At 39.1% G+C, this 20,887-nt stretch overlaps 1 protein-coding gene across 1 annotated transcript in view; it reads right to left on the bottom strand.

Moving 5' to 3' along the window:
• Window positions 1-992: 992 nt before the first annotated feature.
• gpc5a (glypican 5a) overlaps window positions 993-20,887 on the bottom strand; it is a 116,666-nt gene continuing 96,771 nt past the window's right edge. The window contains exon 9 of the mRNA XM_035164984.2: window positions 993-1,540. Within this exon, the coding sequence (XP_035020875.1) occupies window positions 1,386-1,540 (155 nt within the window). The 3' untranslated portion in view covers window positions 993-1,385. The remainder of the gene's footprint in view (window positions 1,541-20,887) is intronic.

The raw sequence follows: 20,887 nt of genomic DNA, 5'->3' as shown, positions 1-20,887 counted from the left end.
GGTCAAACACATGTTTATAAGTCTAATTTAATTGCAAAATAACTTCATTTATTATTTAAATTAAGGTCACGTTATCTTCGTAATAATGTTTACATCATTTTTACTGTGATGATAATATGACAAGGTACAGATCTGTCTGTCCACCCATATAGAAATAACAGGGTGGAGACTGAAGCCGCCATCAAATGTCTCAGCTAATTTTTACAATGTGATCTATTAACAGTAGCAGCTTTAATGTGTCCCTTGTGTATTTCTGTGGAATAAACCGTGTATTTATGTACATTATACTGTCCATCATACTGTACATGTATATTGTACATGAAGAGTGAAACTTGGCAGTAAAGAGAACAATTTTCGCTTCTACATAATCTCAAAAGATTTGTTTTTAGCTCCTACATGCGTGAGCCAAAGAAGCACTGAGCTGACATGCTTAGCACACGTGAACAGATCCCTTTCCTTTTTTTCTGCACACAAACTCTGGCAGCCACACACCAGCAGCACGCAGTCAGGTCCTGCAGCAGGTAGAAGCGAATGGATTCTTCCTCGCCAGTGGCTCCAGGAGCTATCAGCCGCTATCCAGGCCCATGAAGCCAGAGCAGGATTGAGTTTGAAAGATGATAATAGACTCCTGAGGAAACTAATCTATTTCTAAAGAAGAAAGGAGTATGAATTCTCTTACTTCCCCCCTCCCCACTTCCTCCAGCCTACCATCTCCTTTCACCGTGTCTCTCAGCAGCAGCGTTATAGGTCAATTTTGCAATTGAAATATGCCAATTAAATGGACCCAGAACAGCATGGGAGCTGCTACGAGTGGAGAGAAGCAGATGTCTTGAATCCTTGTTTGCTCCTGCAGTGTTGGAAAATGCACAAGAACATACAGCACTAATGCAACACTTCACTGTAGGTTTTCCACAATGATCTGAACCAGTTTACCTGAAAATAAAAAGTTTATGTTTCCTCTTTTGGTATAAGAATAACAGGCTTTTTTTAAATTGGGCTTGTAAAAATATTTTAAATTTCAAATCCAACATTAAAATGCATCTACAGATCATTAAATTAATAAGACATTTTTACAATGTGTGCAGTACTTACATTTGTGAAATTGGTTGTTATAATTCATTATTAGTGCTAATAAACAGCAGGTAACTGATAAAAAAACAATAGGACAGTTAATATTTGCAAAGCTGAACCGTTTGCTCTCATACAGGAGCCCCAGTGTCTCGTCTTTTTCCGCGCGATGAATTCACTCCCGCCGTGTTCTGCACTGTGTCGAAGTGCTGCTGCATTACACACTGGAGCATATCACGTCCACTGGCCCTTTTCATTTATGGATAAATAAGCTTGAAATCAAGTCTTGAAAGTTTCACGCTGCAAAAATGCAGCTGTTACAAGGCCGGGAGCATATGTAGACAAGGCAATATCAAGACCCAGACGGCTCCTGTCAGTCCGAGGGCCCTGGATCTGCCCTCCATCTCCGCGTCCTCGACAGGTGGATGATGATAATGATGATGTCTGTGATCACCGGTCGCATCTGGGCTCACTGAGGAGAGAGCAGAGAGCAGAGAGCAACATGGCAGTCAGGAGGATGCTCCTTATCAATATCACATTATGAAAGATGTATTGACACAATAGCTTAGAGGGACAAGGCTGGTTCATTGTGCATTTTTTCTTATTGTCAACAAACGCAATGAACAAAACAAAGACTTCACCCATCTCTCAAAACATGGAGGTTTCACTCTGCTGCCTGAAGCACAGATTATATATCGATTGTATGCTTATGCATTATGTAAGCACATTAAGGAGGTATACCTCAGATTTGTAAAATGTTCTGTTTCAGGTTTTGTTTATTAGAATTTGACCCGGCAGGAAGAATCAACAGCATAAAAAGTTTTAACCTCTGAATCCTGAAATGTGTCAAAGCTTAGAGAGCTCCTCATAATAAAGAAAAAATAAACATTTAATCAGGGACTGTTGATCAATTGTCATAGCCTTTAAGCCTAAAATAAATAATAAATGTGTATAGTGATTATTACCGCTATCGACCGATATGAACATTTTTATCTTGGTATAATTTTTGGCCACATCACTTTGCCCTAGGACACACGCACGCATGCACGCACGCACGCACGCACGCACGCACACACACACACAGGTAATGAAATTTACTTCCACAGCTGGGCACGGTGGCTTTAAGCAAACTTACTTAAAGGAGTAAGAGTGTATTATTAGAAGTTGATTAATAGGCCTACACTAGTGAGTATGTGCACCAGTATATTGGATCAACTTTATTAAGCTATAGGGCCCCTGGTCATTGTAATGAAGGGAAATGTCACACTTTGTGGCTCATTTCTGAGTTTTAATGGGTTTCAGGCAACAGTAAAGGTCTAGAACACAGAGGAATAATGTTTCTCAGGCTCAGGTTGAACATTAAAGTAGCTATTTGTCTTCTAAAGGAGTTTGTTCACAATTGAAAAATAAAAATATAAGAAAACAACAAAATATATTCTCTTGCCAGTATCATGTTTTCATCTCTAATCCGAAACACCATGAGATGATCAAAGTTGCTCTATAATACACACTTTTATGTAAATGTACCTTTTAAGCTCCTTACTTATCCAGGATTTTTTTGGAAAAATAATCATTTTAATGAAAACATAAGCCATGATATCAAACTAATTGGAAGCTGAGAATAAACCATTCGATACATTTCAGCAGCATTAAAGATTTACACCATTCTACAAAATCTCACGTTTTGGGGTTTGTTGTTCTAACCGCAGCCATAAGGCTTCACACATCGTTCAGAGCACCCACTAAACCATTAAGGGAGTTTGTTAATTTTCCACCACCCTATTTATAGGGAGCCGATGGAGCTATAGAGCACCTGCAGCCTCCCTCTCTTCCCCCGAGGTGCAGCAGAGAGCATCTTGGACGCTCCTGTGAGTCAACAGCTGAGTGTTTGTGCCGAGGTTTTAAAGCTGAAGGCATGCTAGTTAAATCAGCATCAATCAACATGTAGATTTCTATAAATGTTTCTGTTTATTTCGACATGGATTCCAGTTTGTGGAGCCTCTGAGAGGACACTTCTCATATCAATTTCCTCTTAGGTAATTTATATTCATGAAAATGTGACATTTAACACTGCACATCGCGGCAGCTGTAAAATTATTCTATATTCTCAGTTTCTGCTCTCAGTCGTGTGGTCGTATATTCCGGTGAGTTTAATGTTGTATAGTGGCTGATCAGTGTGTACTTTATGGTGCCATATTGTTTATTTTTAGAGCAACAGACACACACACATACAAAAGATGGTGAAAAAGAAGGTGAGGAGTTTAAGATGAGCATCTTAAGCTGCCCGGACACCACATTGTGACTGCTCTTATTCTTGACCCTTCATGTTACACACTGTGCTCCATATGTGTCATTTCTAAGATTAAAGGTCTTTACCGACTAGACATGTTGTTTTCATGTGATAATTTCACATGCGAGGGTGAATTGGGGTAATCGTGTGTGTTTAGAGACTAAAGATAAACCAAAGAGATGTAGCATTAGCTCTGCTGTTGTCGGACAGGACTTAACGGTAAATACAGTCTGTCCCTGTCTGTTTAAACTGATTGTGTAGTTAGATAACTAGCACGTAAACAATTAGCTCTCTAGAACAGAAAAGAAATTAGCAACTGAATAATCTGTTGTTATTGTTTCTTGCTGTTGATTGAATTTTAACAAACTGCTAGTATTGAGCTTGGAATGCATGAAGCAAGGAGATTTAGACTTTTTACTTTTTTTACATTACATTACATTTAGCTGAAGCTTTTATCCAAAGCGACTTACAATACGTGCATTCAACAAAGGGTACAAACCTAGAACAACAAGAATCGAGAAAGTACAATGTCTTAAAAAAAAAAGCTAAACTACAAAGTGCTATAAGTAAGTGCCATTTCAGTGCTACTAAATTGTTAGTTTAAACATTTTATTCAAGGTATAGTCGGAAGAGGTGTGTTTTTAGTTTGCGGCGGAAGATGTGTAAACTTTCTGCTGTCCGGATGTCCATGGGGAGCTCATTCCACCATTTAGGAGCCAGGACAGCAAACAGTCGTGATTTTGATGAGTGTTTAGCTCGCAGTGAGGGAGCAACAAGCCGATTGGCTGAAACAGAGCGGAGTGAACGGGCTGGGGTGTAACGTTTGACCATGTCCTGGATGTAGACTGGACCCGATCCGTTCGCAGCACGGTACGCAAGTACTAATGTTTTGAAACGGATGCGGGCAGCCACTGGTAACCAGTGAAGGGAGCGGAGGAGCGGAGTAGTGTGACCTAATACAAGGTGACCTGTGTCAGATGATCAAATTCAGGCAGAATTTTCTTTTTTGGCACTCAAAGCAGGGCAGCACTTTTTCTATTAGGGGCAATTCGGGGTTCAGTATCTTGCCCAAGGACACTTCGGCATGCAGATGGGGAAGACTGGGATCGAACCACCGACCTTCTGGTTAGAGGACAACCGCTCTACCCCGGCCCCACAATTAACCAAATTGGACATTAGCCAAATTAAATGCAAAGACTGTCCAACAGACGTCGTGAAAAAGGCCCTGAAGATACTGTCATACAGTTTCAGCTCCTGGACCAAGTTCTATTGGGTGAGCCCAGGTATTTTGTCTTTTTTTCTCTTTTTATTAAATAAAAGCCCCAGATCATCATAGCTTGATATTGATTCCATCTTTTCCTTGAGCAAAATAATTCACTAAATCTCATCACTCTATTTCGTGGCATTGATCAGCGTTGCCGTTAATGTGCCAAGGTCCAAAGGAAGCAGGTTGATGGTTCCTCGCTGTGCTTTTAACAGTTTCTGAAAGGTGCATCATTAAACCTCTGAATAACACAGAGTCCTTCATTTAATAACGTCCTTCATGTGAATCCATCACAGCTGCACACTTTGTTACACACTGCAGATAAGGTTTGGATAGGGACCTTGTCCATTGCCTGGATTCTTCAGGGAGGTAACTTTTTTGTTTTTGCCTTCAACAGAACTTGCAGTGGGGAGTGTAAGTATAAGTGACAACAGTTAACCAAGACAAAATCTGAACATACAGTATATGAGAAGATGACTTCATAAAATAAAGCAAAAAAAAATCTGCACCCTTTTCCCTCTAACCTTCATATTATATATCTCAAACCACCTGGACTTGAACTCCAAAGCCTGTTTCTCTACACCTTTGAGATTACACTTAACAGCAACGGATATCAATTCAGACAACTGCACCGCACCAGCTGCCAACATCCATCTTGCTGTTTACATCTCTTTGGAGGCCTCGAGTGTCGAGACGGGAAACTCACTGTCCCTTCCTGAGAGAAATGCAGTGTCCTCTTTAGCCCCACTGATGTTACCTCAGGACACCTCAGCCTCCATCCTGCTTCATCCCCGCAGGGAAGGAGGGCGGCAGGACCCCGACAGACCAGCTGCTCCCGGAGTTTTCAGCCTCTCACTTATAGGCCTCAGGGTCATAAGTCTGTCGCAGGTGGGATTACTCTAACCCAGACCCTTTCACACTATATAAAGGCTCTGTTATCAAACTTTATCTTACTAGCTGAAAAATAAGACCTGCTGCAGAGGCCATTTGTACTCTGTGGACTTCAATTCCACTTTTTATGGTGCAGCAGAAATAGCCTGTAAATTATTTCACCATCGCAGAATCCACAGGAATTACTTGTTGCTGTAATGACTGGATTTTCCAATGAGAATCACGATAGTTCTATCTAATATCACATTGCATGACATCTGATATATTATATTTGTAAGTATGTTGTAATCAAGAGCAGTGAACTTCAACTCAATCAACTCCTTGTACCGAAGCTTCAAACGCAGCAACAGGCTGCAGACAGAATGGCTGGATGCATTTTACTCATTAATCAATTTTGCAACCGTGAAAGTGCGGTTTTATTTTCACTGCAGTGGAAACACAAAATAAACTCTTGCTTCAAAAGTAAAACTTCAGAGTCACGAACATGAGCTCTGACCAAAATAATCTATTAAAATGTAAAAGTATGTAATTTGCTTAAGGAAACATTTTATATTATTGCAGGTGCAGGGATAAAAGAACCAAATTAAGAAATCGATGGAACAAAAGGAAACTAAAGAGAATAATGTTCATTTGAGGAGCTGATTCATAACTTTTATATTTAACTATACAGTTTGATTGATACAGACACCACGGCTGATTTGTGGCTCATTATTTCACAACATCACTTTACATTTTTGCACTAAATCACTGAGGTCTGAAAGAAACAAAAGCAACAAAAGATGTAGAATTTTGACTGTGCTTTACTTTGTTGTGATAAAACATTTTGCAATGTATTTAACATTTGTCCAAAGTATTTAAAGCAGTCTAAAATATTGCTTAATTACAAATTCACATTATCAAAGGTCTCACATACACATTACATTGTAGCTACTACTTCCCATCATCACTGCTGATTCTTCTGGTTATAACAATGATATTGAACGTCCACACGAAGCCACATATTATCCCTCAAATAGCACAACTGCATCCTCACAATAACGACCCAAAAGAGAAAATATCTTTCTTCTGTGGCCACAACGAGTTCATTCTCCAAAGAGCTAATGGCTGAAAAGAGCTATTATGCTCCGTCTGTTTTTAGGATCCACACAACTGACTCTGGAAATCTGCTTGGAAAGTGCTGGCGTAATGACATGTTTTAGTAAACCCTCAGCAGAGAGGTTAGGATGTTTGAAAAGGCGTTTGGTCTGAAGAGAGACACAGGTCAGAGAGAGAGGCTTACAACTGAAGCTAAATCAATATAAGCTGATTCCTGAGGACTTGGACCAACAATGATCAATAGCACACTAACTGCGCCAGCTGCGGTGATGGAAGAGAGCCCTTTGTGTGGTTATAGGAGGGTCGGCCATAAGAGCTCGAGTCCAAGATCTTCATGTTGACTGTGTGAGCAACAGGGTGCATTGAATCTAAGCCCAGTAACTTTGCAAATACCTTCACAGTTTAATATGATGGAATTCAAAGAATCAAAGAATTCAAGCAGCAATGCAGAGTTTGAAGTGATCCATTATTGAATATGACAAAAGCTTGAATGTGATTGGAGGCTATAGTCATGTGATGCATAAATGAACCAATAATATTAAGGATGAATTAGAAAGTTGACACAGATTAAATAGCCTGGTAGAGAGGCTTTAGTGCAGTAAACTCAAGTATTTGTATTGTAGTTGCAGAAATGTCCTTCACTTATTCCCACCTCCCTCCTATACATAAATTCAGATTCTGTCATTTGTCATCATGTCAGTCTGTGAAATTAAATGGATTCAAGACACAAATATTAATAACAAATATCAGACAATGTAAATTTGAATAAATAGATCTACATTTGAGGTTATTTTTGTTGTGCAGAATCAAACACTGTGACAGAGCTCCTCAGCTGTTGACTGCAGCCTGCAGGGGTGAGAGCTTCGCAACCGTTTAACCACATTGATTTCTGTGTTATTTGACAGTGTTATTAGACCGCCTGCTACCAGAAATAAACCCGAGAGCTGAACCTGAGAGGAGACGCGTCTTTTCAGTGAGTCGGCTGTGAATAAGTGAAGGTAGAGAGATTATTATATATTACTACCATTTAAGAAAATGTCTCTATAAAGTTTAGTGAGTAAATAATAGTCAAGTATCCAGACTGAGCTGGTAAGAATATTGTGTTTTTGCCCATTTTTCTCCTAAATAAGAATAACACCAGCGTCCTTCCCTGTGCCTCATTAGCATCATCACAGACAATTAAATGTGTGATTACACAGATGTTTAATTGTGTGCAGTAATCATCTCATTATGGGATTGTGCAACCATTTTTCTAGAATATATATTTTTTTAAATAATTCAAAATGTAGCAACTGCTATTTTGCAAAAGCTGACAGAGCAAGTTTTCCATAAAGTTAATGTTTACATCTTCTAAAATATGTTGTGGCTCATACGATTTTTTGCCATCTACGATTCCAGATCTCATTCATCAGTTTTACAGAAACTGCAAAATCCAGGAAACGTCTTGTGTGCTGTGAATAAAACCTCCACACTGGGTTGTCACTTAGTTCTAACATTCAAATCTACATTTTGATTCATCTTGTCATGTCTCACAAACTGTTACAAAGGCTTTCAATGGAAGACGTGACAGCAGATGCAGAGGCAGCATTTCTTTGTATTTCTCCTACTCCTATTTGTCCTGACACAAACACATCTTCTATGGAACACATTAGGGGTTCATGAAAAAAAAGTTGTATATTTCTGAGACTTATACCCAAACAGATTCTTTAGTCCTAAATCCTGTCCATCAAATCAGAAAGCAAGAGACGGGAGTGGACATGTCTCAGTTGATTTAGCTGTTTTAGCTGATACTCCCTAAAAAAGTGCGACGTCATCACCCAACAGCTCCGCAAGAACTGTTCACTTCATAAACTTTCACTTTATAACAAAAAACACCTTAGGGGGAAAAAATGGGTGAAATTATCCCTGTCACACTTTCCAACACACGCATCAACATATGGTAAACAATCCCTCTTGTGTACACACACATGCTGGACGTGTGTAAAGCTAAGCCTCTTAAAACGAATTTTAATAATCAGCATATAACCCAATCTAAGTATGACATACAAAGCACAGCAAGCAGAGGAAGCGTCGACACATGAATATTTCTGAGCCAGTTGTGTTTTTTTCTCCCCCAGAATTGTTTTGTTTACACATAAACCAGAGCAACTGAGGAGAGACGCTAAATGAAGAGAAACCACCTGAGACCTCTCGGAGAGAAGGCTGAGCGCTCCCATTCTCAAACAGAACAATTGACTGCAGCGCCGCGCTGGAGACGGCATCCCCTCCCAATTAGACCCAGACGCCCAGAGAAAACGGAATAAATCAACTCTTTATCCACCAAAATCACGTCATTTCGCACAGTCTCATTCATTCACGTCAGCCGCACAATCCCAGTGTTTAGCCAGGAGCCGGTTTATGAAGACTGATCCAACACGAGTGCTCCTTTCTGTTCTAATGTGGCCACAATCAAGATATTTTCAGCTGCCCGGTGTGTTTACTCCACCAGAGGAGGCGCACATAATACTACTGTCTAACACCTAATTCAGTGGATTAGGCATCACACACTCACAGGTAAAAGAGGAAACATGCTAACGCTCCCTTCCTGTGGTTTTAGAACCTCCGACTTAAGAATGTTCTGAAAGCTCGTGAGTTGTGACGGGTTACAACTATGCTTTTAGAAGTAGAGAAGGTAGGAGAAGTAAATAAAGTTAATTTTGTATTTAATTTGAAATTGTATTTTAATTGATATACTGGGCAGTAGACATGCAGCCAAACGCAAGGGTGGCACCAAACCTGCAGTCACTTTCAAGCCTACATAGATATACTATCAACTGCTTTATATAAAACATATAAATGTTACCAATGATCTGATCTTTTCATTCTTACATTATGTCTTTGTATGTGCTACATTACACTATGTGTCTACTAGCTTCATAAATTGTTAGCGTCTGCAGCAGCCATTTTGCCATCACTTCGCAGCAGTTTTCTCTGGACTTGAACCTTCGAACGCCAAGCTGACCGTGTACAGCTCCATGTAAAGGCAGCAAGATACATATCCCTAAACACCAGGGCTGTTCATAACATCATCAAAAATAAATAAGTAAAAAAAGAACATTAATATCAAATGTCCTGAGTAGAAGAGAGTGACACCTTAACTCTTTGATGATAAATAAATTGTATTCATTGTAATAGTAATAACATTAGAGATAATAATTCAGTGGAGGTTTTGAACAAGTTAAACTGAGACCATATTTTGCTCTCCCAACATAAATATCCGCTGACAATCTCCTAATAGTCCAATCACCTTGAATCAGGTCAACCTGCCTTTTGTCTGATTTAATTTACCCCCTGTACTTACAGCTAAAGTATTCCAAATGCCTGCTCTGACCCCCAATAAAACCAGCATCCATCCTGTTTGTGCAATTATAGAGAAAACCTGGATCAATGGAATCTAATTTAAGGCAGAAGCATTATTCTAAAGCACAGAGGCCTGGTGCATCTCTGCATGGAGCCAGCAGAATGATTAAGTGCCTTGGTTATATCCTGTATGGCTCTGCTGCACATGCCACAGTGAGAGTGTTCATGTCCTGGATCCCATCACCCCAGCCTCTATTACATCCTCAGAGCAGTCAATACTCGGCTCTGACCGCCAGTCAGTCACTCTCAGGTTGCACACACGGGCAGAATACAAATCAGCCTGGAAAAGTCAAAGCTCTGCATCCGCTCTGTGTACACACCTTTTCTTTGCAGGCTGCTGTTTGGACAGAGACGTTTCCCCCGCAAATCCGGTACGTCACAAAAGGTTAGAGTCGCAGAATTAAACAAGAATTAAAAAAACTGCATGAAAATCGAGAAATGAGCTGTAAATGTGATAATGGAGCCAAGTCTGTTCTTTGGTCTGGGGTCATATACAAAAGCTGTAATGAAAGTCCATTAATGCATAAGAAATATGGCTCCACATACGCCTACTTATTAGGCATCAATTATTATCACAGCCTCAGACTTATTATTATTCTTCTTCTTGGAGGAGCATTAATGCCCTTGTAACACCGGCTGGCTCTCACTCAACAAAGTGGAAGGTATACGGATGTCCTCACAGAACCTCAGCCGCTGATGACGTCACATACATCACACACTCCCTCGCATATGCACGGATATGGAAAGTATAAAGGTGGCACAGTTATAACAATCAGTTATTTGCTCATCAGAAAATAAATCACCATCTATTTAAATCAGAAAATATTATTTTGTGCCATTTAGAGCGTATTGTTTATCACTGGATTTGAACACATCTCTTTGGGCTCTGGCAGAATTTCAATAACCACTTGTCTCTATTATGTAAAGGAACTCGACACAACCTGAAAGATTAAATGTTTTACTGATTCCCCTACGATCCTCAACAATATCAGATTTTATTATTGCCCAATTCTATCTGTGATAATGATGATTTAACTGGAAAAAAAGTGAAAACCAAACCCCAAAATCCTGCCAAGTGATAGAAAAACAAGCTTAAAAAACCCTGTTAATATTGTATCACACGGAGTCAGAGTGTGTTAACAAAAGGGGGGGATGTGTTAAATTTTTCATGCGCAGTTCCTTTTCTCACTGAGAAAAACATACGGGGCTGATCAAATTGACATGCACTGGTAAAGGTCTCTGTGAACCTGCCTCTCCCCATCTCCCCCTCCTTCACATCCTCGGAGTTCAGGCTCATGCAGTCGACTTCATGCAACAGCAAACTAAACACCTCTGGCGCCACATAAACAGGACAAGGTCATTCAGCTATTTCACGTGTGGAGAAATATATACATGACTATTAATGGAGGTGTTAACGGCCCTGAGAACCCATTTTCTCAGTAACCTTCTAATTCTAAATGATGGAAACCCACAAAACTTTTAGATTTTTTTATTTTTTTTGCCTGACAGACTTTCTGTATTTTGTGTGAGTGTTTTTCACTGGTTTGAAAAGGGTGATGTTGTGTCTATGAACCAATTAACACTTATTTGTGTTACACAAGTAACAACTTTTGAATTAAACATGATGACAGTTGTCTCATTATGTTGTGAATCAAATTGGGTCAAACCAAAGTATGAAGCAGATTAGCTGAGATTTTTATGGTTACTCTCAGGAAGTTCTCACATCTACTTTGTTTGGTCCGGACCTTCAAACTTTTCAGTTTAGTCCAAATTAAATTGCAGGTATGAAAGGTGCCTCGGACCATGATATGGACCAACTGACCAAACTTTTTTTTCCGAGCAAAAGAGGTGGTCTCACTCTGGATCAAACAAAACCACGGTTTGGTTGGTTTGCATCTTTTTGGATATTTTCGACTTTCAGACCAATTGCAGGAAGTTGACAGTAGGAGGTGCACAGAAGGAAGAGACAGCATTAAACAATAGCAGAAAAAAGAAGCAGTAGCAGGATTGCTTGTTATCTCCACCTCCGACAATATAATGCTCGAACGATGAGGAAAGTTCATTCTGCTGGTTGAACAACCACGGTGATATTACAGGTTCATGTATTGTCTCCATTCAAACGGATTTTCTTTGCACTTTATTCAAAAAGGTGAGCCGATACAATAAATTAAAGCCTCGAGTCCGCTCCCTAAATTACAATGTGAAACCAAATCTAACCAGATCATGTGTAATAATATAACAAAGATATGAAGCGTTGTTCGGACCTTGTTCGGGACTTTCAGGTGTGAAAATGCCTTCAGTGAGTAACATCTCAGGTTGATCAATTCTTGGCTACGATTTTTTGTTTATTTAGTCATAAATATTTCATGCTGCAGAGAAATACAGAATATTTGAAGGCAACCGAGATTTCTTTAACCTCAAGGGATGATCATTGTATCAGTGGTTGAATGAAATCAGGATTAGTCAAATGCGTAAAAAACATTTCCTGTGTGATTAGAAATGTTTGCAACAATCAATCAAATGTTCCAGAACAGTCTCATATGATGATGATGTGTGAATGCCGGTGCATCGTTTCCCATCTGGCTCTGTTTGTTGGGACTGTTGTCTGTGAATGAGAATCAGAGGGACGTTGTGCACTTTGTTCCAGCCTCGCAGCTTTATGTGCGGGTTAGATGCTGAGCTCAGCATGATGTTAGCTGCATCAGCAACCAATTGGAACGTGCTGGTCCCAGTTTATATTATGTAAACAATAAAGCATGCACCCACAGTCAGAAAAGAGCTGATTAAAATAAAGGAGGATAGTGCTATGCCAGGTTCAACACTATTAGCTCAACGGGTTTTAATGGAACACCTCCATCCAGAATAATTTCACAGAGTGAGTAATCAGCTCATGTCAGCTTCATACACAGCAGAATGTTTTCTTCCATTGCTAATTAGCACGACCGCATCACAACCAGATATTACTCTTTTCAGGAAACACAGTTTGCATAATAAGGTTTTTGAATTTACACTGTTCCCTCTCTTCCTATTAACCTTCCATTAACCTTTCGATAAACAGAGGTCGCTCCGAGTATTATTCCCTGGGATCACACACCAAAAAAAACTTCATCAGACCAGCTGTGGAATAGCTTATGGGTGATTAGGCCAGTGATGGCGAGGCGCCTCACTGAAGATGAAGATCTCGTAGAAGCTGCAGTGAGGAGGTTACACAACAGCTGGAGCTTTGTTTGAGTCTGCGTGTCCTCGCCTCACACAGGTCATCAGAGCCATCTATTGGTGATTGGTTAATCGATACGAGAGGGAACACTGACTGTGAATATTTTGAACTCTTGGGTTTGTAAACTCAAGCCACGATGATATTTGATGTGAAAATGAATTTCAGTTTGTAGGTTGCTTATCTTAATTTGATGCATTTTGCATCGGCAGATATGTTAAAGAAATTATGAAGTAGTTCAAAAAGAAAAAAGAAAGAAAGAAAGAAAGAAAGAAGGAAAACAGGAGAAAGGATTTTATTCAACTGTTGGCTAACTGGTGGGTTATTTACGCACAGGAGAAAAATCTGAGAGATGAATATAATTCACGATTATCTTCAGTGAGGGCAGGAGCAAATATTCAGAGAAAATGTAAAAGGATCTGTGTGTTTGGTTTGGACGTCCCTCAGCAGCATTTAATTAAAGAATTCACAAAAATACCGACAGGATTTCAGAACTGAAAGAAGAAAAAGAAAAAAAAGACTGTAAACAAAAATCAAAGCACTTCAGAGGCTGGCCACACCATTGAGGCTGTTTTTGGAGGCGAAGGATACAATTTTCTCTACAAATTTCAGTTTATCGTGTCGAAAAACAAACCACAGCCATTATTAACTGTGATTCATTAGAGGCGGAAGTGACCACAGAAAAGATGCAAAAACAGGTTTTCCACACTAAGCAACAGAATCACATCTTCAATGTGTCACAAGAAAATGTTCTGATCCCAAGACAGTACGGGAACTTTAACCTGGTTTATCTGCAAAAAATTATAATTGTATAGGCGATGGATGGATGAATGGATTACTTAGCTACAGTCTCTATAATGCCCCCCCTCCTGATAAAGCCCAGTCTGCTCTGATTGGCCACTTTGTTAGAGGAAGTGCCAGACTAGCTGCTAAGTGTGCATTATACAACTATGGGGAATTGTGATATCACAATGATGCAGAAGTATCGGCCTGACTACTGACGAGGTGTTTCAGGAGCAGTGTTTTCTCTAAGGGGGAGAGGAGTCGCTTTACTATGGGCCTTTTAACTTTTAGAACTTTTAACTTAGACAAAATCTATATAATACACTAGAGGAAAGGAAAGCTGAAAAAAACAATAAAAACATAATTTCACCAATATGATAATATGATACCTAGGGTCTTTCTATCCTGGAGATGTTATTAGTTACACATATAGATGAGGACTATGACAGCCCCTATATCTACTTTCTGTAGAAGAGTTTCCCAGACAGAGGCTGTGTGCAGAAATGCAACCCCAAACTTTCCTAGTAATTACGTGAGGGAGCTGTATGTGTGAACCCAAATGTAGGAATGAGTTGAACTGGACATCAAACAGATGTCACCCTTCTACCTCTCTACTACAAAGTCAGTGTAATGTCCTATTGAGCCGATGTGCAAACAGATAAAGGGCTGAAAAGGGCGGACACCGGGCAGAATGCAAATATGATGCGATGACATCATAAAAATGTTAATTTTGTCCTTCCACAACACTTTGGCAACTCGAAAAACACATTGACCATCCACCACCTGGTCATATATTAGGTTTTTAGCTCATCTTGTTTTATAGGAACCATTCAGGCCAATCTCCTACAAGGTGGATGAGACGGTCCTGAACAAGGCTGCTGCTTCCTGTGAGATTTGGCAGTGATATGACGACATCTCACCACCTTCAATTTTGCTGCCGACAGATGACAGGAGCAATAATTCAAATCATAATTCACGTGACCAGTAGAGGTTATTTTGGAGTAAATGTAAACGTGATTTGTCAAACAGAAAATGCTGGAACTTTTCCTGTGTGGACAGCCGAAATGAGCGAGTCGCATGCGAGACGATGACAGCGAAGGACTTTGACACTAAAGAATGTTTAAATAAGATAATTAAAAAATTAGGAAGAAGAGGTAATGTTGGTACCACGAGTGTTTATAGTGTTACTTTTGTCGAGGAACAAATTTCATGCTTGAACAGATTTTAAGCTACTATTATGGCAATTATATGCAAATCCAACAGCTTTGAATGCAAATAAGTATTTACGTGAATTACATTTCTTGTCTTATCACAAGAGTGACTATTCTGGCAACACCATAAGCCGGCAGACCCTTGATCAGTAAGTGCATATATAACTTGCATGAAGAGCCTACAGGGTTATTGTCTTTAAATATGAAAGACTCTAAAGCTGCAGAGAATGAATTGTAGCGGCCCAAGGTCCATTATAAAAGTCAGAGTCTTCAATAGAACTGAACTCTTATAAAACAGAAAAGAAGTGCGTCTTCTTTGATAGCACTCCAGTAAAAAAAAATGAAATACTGAAATCACTGGTTATAGATCATTTCAGTGTATAAATTGCGGTAACCTTGCAGGACTAATGTACAAATTTCAAAAGAAAGTTTCATTAATAGTCACAATGCCTGCTTATGGGTACACGTGTTGTATGTGTCCCTCTCACTCTTTTATTCTTATAATTTAGACCAATATTTTTTTTCAGAAGGCATTTTATAAGACTACTTTATTAGATGTACCAAACTAATGTAGTCCTGTACAGTAGTTCTGCAATAGGTTCTATGTTCATGAAGGTTACAATGTTCAGTTTGTGTTTTTGAGAGATGTTTATTCAACTGTAAGGTCATTGAAGAGGATGGGGTTTATTGCACAGTGCTTTTACAACTATACCCGCACTGAAGCAAAGAAATATTTTAATTATATAAGTACATGTTGGAGGCTACTGTGCTTTTACTTCATAAACTGGCAACTAAAAGGATTTAACGTCAGGAGAGTGGTGTGTGGGAAGGTAACTTCAAATGTAATTCACCACAGATAACAGAAAACAGTATTCAGTATTCAATTAGTGGACTTCATGTATTGTAATTAACATTTTCTTACATGTAACTCTGTGAATGAATGTGGCATTCTAAAGTAGACAGAACCCAGCAGTCACTCTGATGGTGATGTTTAGTCTGGTTAAAGGATAAAGGCCCAATTTTTACTTGACCTTTTATTTTCCACATCATTAAGTTAGAGTGAAAACCAGTAAACAAGAAAAACAACGATGTGGATTTAAAGTTCCAGGGAATATTGTGTTTTCACCTTGTTGCCTTGCAACTAAGCCTCTTAAAATAAAGAAAAATAGCACCAGAAAAGGCTGTTTATAGTCGGCTGTTTCAAATTTGCCAGACATTTAGGTTCAGTAGGTACATATTGTACATAAATGGATGTACGTAATTAGTTTAAATATAAATGTGCGTGTCAAATATGTTGCTGCTTAACAAGCTTGCTACTGTGCTGACAATAATTTAGCTACATGGATAGCTTAATAGAGTTCAACTTAACTACAATTATTTTTCATTTCAATTTGAATAGTTAAATCCCTTTAAGTAATTAATAGATTTTAACTCCTATAACTAAATATGAATTTGCTCAAACTTGGTATTAAAATATATGCTCCATTACATGTGGTCCGTTGCTCTCCAACTGAACCGATCCCACCAGGTCCGTCAGACTCCCCCTGTGGTTGATTAACTTTGTGACCCATTAAGTGGCTTCAGCCCCTCAGCGGGGAGCGAGTGCCCTCCGCCCTAACCCTCTGAGGATTAGGGGGATCCCTGACACAACATCAAAAGGTGATGAGTGCTGCTGACTTTCCATTAAGTGTCAGTGAACTGAGCAGAAACTCTGCTCGTGCTGATATGCTCCAATCCAAGGATGGTCAAATATAATCCATACGTCTGCTCTGCAGCACTGAGGTTAACACAACCACATTAAAAGCACAGGCCATGTTCTGACATTTATAAAACACACGTCATACAAGTCCACATGCTACACGAGAAGCCTTTTATATAGTAAATGAGCCATTTTATTAAAACTCTGCGAAGCAAAGCAGTTTTGTATTCATCAAATTTATTAATTTAATTGATTTTACTTTTTTAATTCTTTGATTTGAGGCTAAATCATCCTAAAACATGGACAGGGTGAAATAAAAAAAATTAGGATCTATTAAGGTCAGAGTTTTAAATCTTTGAAAGCTTTTCAACATATTTTTTTTAGTGTGCAGGTGACACTCCTCAGACATATTTTACTTCTGCGACCTCAGGGTATATTCCATAAAGATGGACGACATGACTGTCCCCCATCAGTGAAGCCAAATCATCTTGATCGCCCCTTAGTGGAAGGCTACAGTATAGGTCATGAAACCCCGCTTTTCCATGTTAGTGGATGGGACATGGACCTAACTAAAAAGTCAAAGTACATGTTAAATGTGTTTTTTCCCAAAGATGCTTTCTGTCATTGTAGGTATTGTTCTTATCACAGTAATGTATGTTTAAGTGTTCATTTCTTCCGGTAATTTTTTATTTTTTATATAGTGATTAAATGCTATAATAACAAGGTAAACATGATTGACAGCTGAGACTGACCCGTGATTGGACGAGCACATGTAGATATTCAAGATATTTTAGCTTTATTTTGTACAGTGGGAGGAGCTACATATACAGTCCGTGGTATATTCAGCCATCGTGTAGTGTCCCTCAGCAAAGTATAGAATCAAGGAAACTCTGGGGCAAAATACAGCCACCGTTTATGACAAGGCTAATATTTCACCACTAAGCATCCTTGTGAGGCATATATCATACCACATATAACTTTAAATTATATGTCAGAATATTCTCTAAATATAATGATGTAATCTTTTATGTCAAAGATTATTTTTCTTTTTCATTTCATTTCATCAAAAGATTGAGACTCAAAACAATCAACCATCTTGCCATATTTTCTCCCTCCCAGTAGAAACCGTTATTCGGTTTGGATTTCATTCCAACTCTTTTCTTTTCTTGTGCATTCCCAATAGAAATCAAGTCCGAATTGATATCGATAGGACCTCGATGCTGGAGCACAACAGTGCTGAGGATTGTATGATGCTGCAAGGCCACAACTTTCATTCTAACTCTTCCTCAACAAGCCTAGACAAGGTGTGAATGTGGCATGAAATGAGGTACGGAAGCAGGGCCAATTGATATTTAATTAATGCCAGGCATGACTGGAGGGCCCAGGCTCATCTGCTGCATGTCTCATCCAATATGCATGATTTACAAGCAGGCTTCTTGCCACAGCAAACTTTCAACGCAATAAGGAGCATCAATGTGAAGTGGTGTACACCACCAGTACAGAGAGGAAGGAGGTATTCTGGAGCAACACTCTGTAAATCTTGACAAATGCCCTGTGGACTATGCTAACACGCAGAATATTTTATGCATAAGATCCGAACCCATCACCAAATATCTGAGAACACTAAACCCAATGAAATGTCAAAGGAACTGGGAGTGTTTAAACGTTGTTTTGTTCGATCTTTGCATATCAGGATGAAGATTTGTGTTGAAAGGCCTTTGTAATCACTTTTGAAATATTTATAAGCAGAGCAAAGCATAAACACCTTTGCTGTTTTGGGAAGCACAGAGTTGCAGTAGACACCTTTTCTTTTTTTAAACCCTCCTGTTTTATTAATGAATATGCTCTAAACAGATAAATCTGATGCTGCTTGCTCTAAAGTGCAATTTTACATGTTTCCTGTTTCCACAAGGCTCAAGCTGCTTGACACTCATGGTAACTCTACTACTGTTATTATTATGGACTGTGCAGACTGTGTGAGGACCCTGGCCCCTACTTGAATGTTACAAGTCCTGGCAAATACAGCGGAGATTTTACAGAGCTCCAAAAACTAACGTCAAACGTGAAGCGACATAAAGGGTTTTGTGTTTTGTGATTGAGGAAACTGATATGTTTATTAATATTAATCCAAACAACAGCTGATTTGTTGCCAGGACAGATGGTCCTGATCATTTAAAGCTCAAGTTTCTAATATAATAAAATAATATGTGTATTTCTCACAACAGAAGCATTATTTGGATCCTGGGTTGACACTGACATGAATTTCATCTTATGGCAAATGGTGAGGAATAATCTGTGTTCCTTGTAGTATTGTTGCTTGATGATGGCGATCTTGCTTTAACTATTAATAACATGATGTGATGATTATAATAATGATAAAAGGACTGTATTTACAAAATGCTTTTTCCAATCTTATCGACCACTCTTTACACTACAAGCCCCTACAATGCAGTATTCAAAACTTTTCTACACATTTTCTATCACACATAATGCGTCCTCACTTTGGAGTACAGTATCTTACCCAAGGACAATTTCGAATGCAGACCAGGAACCAGGTATCGACCCATTCGACCTTCTGACTATTGGACGACCCGCATTATCCCTTGAGCCGTGTACATCAGATTTGGTGTTGTGTTACACTATTTAGTGTTTTGGGGGTAAATTCCAGCATCTATGTGCTTGACATATTTTAACGTGTTTTAATGTATTCTGTTTATGTTTTATGTTAAAGTCTGTGTGGGTGTATAATGTGTTTCATACAGCTGTAACAAAAACTCAAAAACAGAACAATTATGAGTAACTGGAGGAAGAAATTGGCCAAAACATATTAAACCTCCATGAAGCTTATTATGGCCAGTTTCTGTTGTTTTGTTATCGAGGTGTTAATTCAAATATGTTCATTTCTGAGTTTTTGGTTAGCAGTGATGTTGTACTGAGTTGTATTGAAGTCAGCAAAGCAGAAACGCCTCTCAATATGTGGCAGTGCAGCTCAACACCACTACAAACCACATACTCAATAACCTTTACATGGAGTTAAATACATGATAATAAACTGAAAATCGTGTTTATGGCTGAGAGATTTGACTACTTTTATTAAAAATAATGAGGAAACTGAATATATCTACAAATGAAGGCTCCGTACAGTAGAGGAGGTTGTGATCAGCGGAATTTAGATCATTTAAAATCCTGCAGTGTTTATCATATTCAAAAAGTATATATAAACAAAGAAATAAGGGGATTAAAGTCTTCATTTAAATCGTAAATATACATGTTAGGGTATGTATTTAGGGGAGTGCATTCCTTCCCAGGCTGCTGTCCCATATGAATTCAGCAGGTAGAGGAAATGGGACATAATTTCTTTCCCGCCTGGGTCATCTGTCAGCCCCCCAACATTGCCCACGTTACATTAAATAAATGCCTGGCTTTTCTCAGGAATCCACAGCAGCGTTATTAAACTGCCTGGCTCTGCTACGATGATAGATCTCTCCTTACCTTGGGACACCCAGCAACAGGTTAGCCATGAATGCAGAACATAAAGAGATCACTTGTGCGGACAATCAGTATGAGCAATGAAATCAGGCCGCACACAGCTGACTGGCTCTCTACTTGGACAGAAGGCTACCGGAGGGGAGAGAATGAAAATCAGCCAGCAATGCAAGGACTTGGATGGTAAGATGTCAGGGAAGAGAAAAGAATCATAAATCATAATGATAGTAATATGTTGGTGAAGGTGTCTTTAACCACTGTAAAAGAACAGGAAAGGGGGGAAATACCAGAATCTATTATTTTACTATCATTAATCGTGATTATGGTTGTTCATAGTGGCTGAAATTATTGAGGACCAACCTCCATGAAGAGTGGATTATTAAGTGGGCAACTTCAGTGGGTCTGAAAGGCCCAAGATTCACTGCATGTTAAATAAAGTTGTGTTTCTAAACCTCAAGATTTCCAATTATATTCATCTTTGTTCTTG

The sequence above is a fragment of the Hippoglossus stenolepis genome, chromosome 1, assembly GCF_022539355.2.
Source record: "Hippoglossus stenolepis isolate QCI-W04-F060 chromosome 1, HSTE1.2, whole genome shotgun sequence".
NCBI classification, from domain to species: domain Eukaryota; kingdom Metazoa; phylum Chordata; class Actinopteri; order Pleuronectiformes; family Pleuronectidae; genus Hippoglossus; species Hippoglossus stenolepis.
Note: the sequence above shows the minus strand (reverse complement) of the source record. Positions and strands in the feature narration are given on the sequence as shown.